At 44.4% G+C, this 4,396-nt stretch overlaps 1 protein-coding gene across 1 annotated transcript in view; it reads left to right on the top strand.

Annotated features, from left to right (window-relative positions):
- The window catches only part of LOC103378378 (endothelin-converting enzyme 2-like), a 9,055-nt gene extending 5,409 nt beyond the window's left edge, over positions 1-3,646 (top strand). Inside the window, exons 2-8 of the mRNA XM_025055176.1 lie at positions 75-161; positions 1,010-1,145; positions 1,443-1,658; positions 1,742-1,866; positions 2,698-2,844; positions 2,969-3,034; positions 3,127-3,646. Coding sequence (XP_024910944.1) covers positions 75-161; positions 1,010-1,145; positions 1,443-1,658; positions 1,742-1,866; positions 2,698-2,844; positions 2,969-3,034; positions 3,127-3,453 — 1,104 coding nt within the window. The 3' untranslated portion in view covers positions 3,454-3,646. The remainder of the gene's footprint in view (positions 1-74; positions 162-1,009; positions 1,146-1,442; positions 1,659-1,741; positions 1,867-2,697; positions 2,845-2,968; positions 3,035-3,126) is intronic.
- Positions 3,647-4,396: the final 750 nt, after the last annotated feature.

Below are 4,396 nucleotides of genomic sequence, written 5' to 3'. Positions count from 1 at the left end.
CTTTGATCAAATGTTGTCTCCGTGACTTGTGTGATTGTGGACATTTCTGACAGTCGGTGTCTCTGTCCCTGCAGATGTCCAACTACAAGCGAGCTACATTTGAGGAGGAGGAAGTTTCTGACGGACCAGCTGAGGCGTCTCTGTCTCCTGACGGAGTGGAGGTGAGTGAGTGAACAGACAGAGTCAGGGTTCAGGTTCATCGTCAGCCATGAGTCTCACCATGAGGTGAAAATGGAAAAGCAGAGGAAACAAGAAGGACTTTGAACCGACAACATGCTGTAGTCAGGGACAAAGATATTTACTGGACAATAATGGTTCTAGGGTGAACGGGGATTTCCTGAGTCTAACATATCCCAGATGAAATCCTAGAAACAGACTCTGTGTGGGTCCACCACCCAGAAAGAGGTGCAGTAGCTGTAGGGGTGGCTAGAGGTTTTTATCAAACAAACAAGACAAACAGGAGGGGGAGGAGGGTGAAGGGAGAGGACAGTGAAGGTGTATTTGTTGATATCTAGTGTTTGCTGCCATATTTTTACATCTCTGTCCCAGGTTTATGATGTGTTGTGTGTCGAGTGTGTTTTTTCAGGCAGATTCTTTAGTGGATCAGGACAGAGATATTTTGGTGACGTCTTCTCTCCATGGTTGATATGATCTCAACTTTAACTCATGTAAAGGGAGAGGGACAGACGAAGAAGATATCACCTGCGACAACATCACCATTTGACGTTGTTGTTGTACTGAGTGATGTCATATCGTCACAGTAATTGTTGGTATAATGAATTAGTTGTATTGTTGAATAACAAAAGATAAAGACTGGTTTGGAACTAAGACAGGAAGCAGACTCTCACCCAACATTTAGAGAGTCTGTTGTCAGTTGTCAATAACAGTGTAATGTGTTTATCATACAACGATGTTCTATTCACCAAGTGCAGCCTTATATCTGTGTAGGTGAAAGTAAAAGTGTTGATAAAAAATATTACTGTCCCGTCTGTGTGTCTCTGTTTTTCAGGTAGGCTTCAGGAAAGGAGGTGTGAACATCCTGGGCAGGAGAACTCAGCTGGAGGTGATCCTGTCAGTCCTGCTGCTCGCTACTCTGCTCGCTCTGACAGCATGTCTGTTTGTGCTCGGAGTAACCTTTAGTTCAGGTAAACACACACACACACTGTCTCCACATCAGTTATCCTGTCTTCTTCTCTCTCCGACTTCCTTTGTTTCTTTCTTTCCTAATCTTACATGTCCTTTTCTCCCTTGTTCCCCTTAAACTCCCTCCTCCTCATTTATATGACGGTGATTCTTCCCCGTCCTCCTTAATTTCCTCCATTCATTTTTCGATCTGCCCCTCCCCTCCTCACAGACCACCTGTCTGACTTACTAGAACAGGTGGTTCATCACTGTTTAACACACATTCCTGTCTTCGTCCTCTTTCTCGTGATGCTGCGCAGACAGCAGTCGTGACCTGTGTCTGTCGGAGGCCTGCATCACTGTGGCCAGTCAGATCGTGGAGGCCATGGACCGCAGCGCAGACCCCTGTCAGGACTTCTACCAGTTTGCCTGCGGTGGATGGGTGAGGAAGAACCCACTTCCTGATGGACACTCACATTGGTCCACATTCAACGACATCATGGAGCAGAACCAGGCTGTCCTCAAACACCTGCTGGGTAAGACGGGTGGAGACAAAATGGTGGAGACAGATGAATGGAGAGACAGAAGCGTGACTATTGTTTTCTTACTGTCCTCTTAGAGAATGGTACGTTTAACGGCAGCAGTGAGGCAGAGAAGAAGACTCAGTCCTACTACTTGTCATGCCTCAACACACAGAAGATTGAAGAACTGGGAGCGCAGCCTCTTATAGACCTCATCATCAAGGTAACTCATATTCATTGTCGCCATGACAAGGAAAGGAAAGGAAAGTGAACTCCTTGTCATTGTGACACTGCACACCACCAAATGTGACCTCTGCATTTAACCCATCACCAAAGTGAACAGTGGGAGCAGTGAGTGGGGACGGAGCCATGCTCAGAGCACCTCAGTGGTAACTTGGCAGCTGGTGGACTCAAACCTGAAACCTTCTGGACCCAAGTCCGCTTCCTTAACCACTAATCCACCACTGCCGCTGGCACTACAACTGCATGACTCAGGAACAACAGTTTCTCGGCTGTGGCCAGAAAGACTAAACAGATGACTATCTATGCTGGTGGTCCCGCCACATACAGTGGAGACGCGTAGATCAGGAAGGAGACAATACAGAGGACGAACCTGCAGCTTCTGTCTGTCCTTCAACACAGGAGTTTAAAAAAATAAATATTCACGTTATATATCAAGTTAATTTCAGGCTTTTTGCTAGTGTGCTACAACAGACACCATTAGCTGTGGTGTCTGTTGTAGCTAATGTTATCTCTGGCATTTGTCGTAGCTAACATTAGGTAAGAACGATAAGAAAACTATTTTGTTGACCAATTCAGACACGAGCACGGTTTCATCAAAGCTTAAAGTAGGAAGAGAAAAAAATAACTGTCAAGACATTCAAAAACCTAGGAAAGTGTAGTCTTAGAAAATGAAGAGTTTGAAAAAGGGAGTGTGAAAATAAATGACCTTTAACATTATATCAGAAAAGAAATACAAAATCATTTCTGCTGTATTAAATAATCTTAAATCACAGAGTGATTGTGCTGTGAAGAGTGTGTGGCCTTCCTGCAGATCGGTGGCTGGAACATAACAGGTCCCTGGGACAAAGATAACTTCATGGAGGTTCTGAAGGTAGTGTCTGGTCCATACAGGGCTCAGCCTTTCTTCAGTGTCGGAGTCAGTGTTGATCCAAAAAACTCAAACAGCAATATCATCCAGGTAAGTTAAACCATGATTAACTTAGACCCAAACCCTGGTCTCAGACCTATATTTAGAACTCTGATGTCTCTCTTTGTGTCTGTGAACCTTCAGCCTTCTGACAGTGTTTTTTGTTCTTCTGCAGGTGGACCAGTCGGGTCTCTCACTGCCCTCCAGGGACTATTACCTGAACAAAACAGCAAATGAAAAGGTCAGTTGTTTTTCACTCAGATGCCTGGTAGGAAAGGTCATCAACTGATCAGATTCTAAGGATATTTCCTCTGATAATCCTCCTGTTCCCAGGTGCTGGTGGCTTACCTGGAGTACATGGTGGAGCTGGGGGTGCTGCTGGGTGGAGACAGGAGCTCAGCACAGCTGCAGATGCAGCAGATTCTGGATTTTGAAACGGCACTCGCCAACATCACAGTTCCACAGGACCAACGGAGGGACGAAGAGAAGAACTACCACAAGGTCACCATCGCTGAACTACAGGTACATCATCAGCACCAGGGGGAGAAGATGATGCAGTGGTGCTCGTGTATGTGTGTGTCTGTCTGCCTGTGTTTGAGTTTCAGTTTGTGTAAGTGTGTGTGTTGGTCTGTCTGTGTGCATTCATTTGTTTGTATGTAAATGTGTATGGCTGTGTGTCTGTGAGTGTGTGTTAGGACTGATTTGGTCTCACCTCACTCTCTGCGGCAGCTCCCTGTCCTTCAGGCCTGCAGATGCTTTTGGTGTTACCATGGCAACTGTTGCCATGAGCTGTTGCTATGTGCCTATATGTCAGGTGAAGGAGGGGCAGAGGGGAGAGGAGGGTGTACTGCCTTTTAGACAACCTGCAAGATTTTGTATATCTTTTGTAGATTAGTCAACAGAACGTCATCGTTGATTCACATCAAACCACAAACACAGTAAAAGGGAAAAGACATAAGGTCTACTGTTTACCTGGACCTGTTCCATATTTAGAAATATATTATACTGAAGTAATTTAAGACAGAATCAGGGAGGAGAGTGTTGTCTTCTGCGGGGTCAAAGGGCAGTACTATCATATTAGAGACATCACTTCACAGTTGTTAGTTTTTATGTTCGGGCCTAAAAATAAAACCTTCTGGTCAGGTGACTCTTTAGCCTTGAAACAGTCCATCTGCTGACGATGGCCTTGTCAGACGGTTGAAGCTACAGCCATAAAATAAAGGTCTCTGACATAATAAGTTAATACTCTAAATAACCCACTGACAGGAGCGAGTTAGTCTCAGTTTATGACATGGTTATCAAACATTGTGGGCCTCCCTCGAATGGCAAACTTTCTTCCCTCCAAACTCACACTCACTGCACAACAATTTACACACACACGTAAACATAGACAGAAATAATTATTATTTGAGTTTCACAAAGGTTGCAGAGTGAAACAAATACTTCTGTTTCATTCTTTAAAATGAATGACAAAAAAATCAATTACCAACAACAGTTCATGAAAATCCAAACTTGACATAATGATTGTAGTACTTCCTGTGTTTTACTGCAGTACTGCTCATTCTCCTTTCTCACCAAACCTTGAATAAATCCCTTCTTTCAT

The sequence above is a fragment of the Cynoglossus semilaevis genome, chromosome 4 (genome assembly GCF_000523025.1).
Source record: "Cynoglossus semilaevis isolate Cse_v1.0 chromosome 4, Cse_v1.0, whole genome shotgun sequence".
In the NCBI taxonomy this organism is placed as follows: Eukaryota; Metazoa; Chordata; class Actinopteri; order Pleuronectiformes; family Cynoglossidae; genus Cynoglossus; species Cynoglossus semilaevis.
The sequence above is the reverse complement of the archived record's forward strand: the minus strand, read 5'-3'. Positions and strand labels throughout refer to the sequence as shown.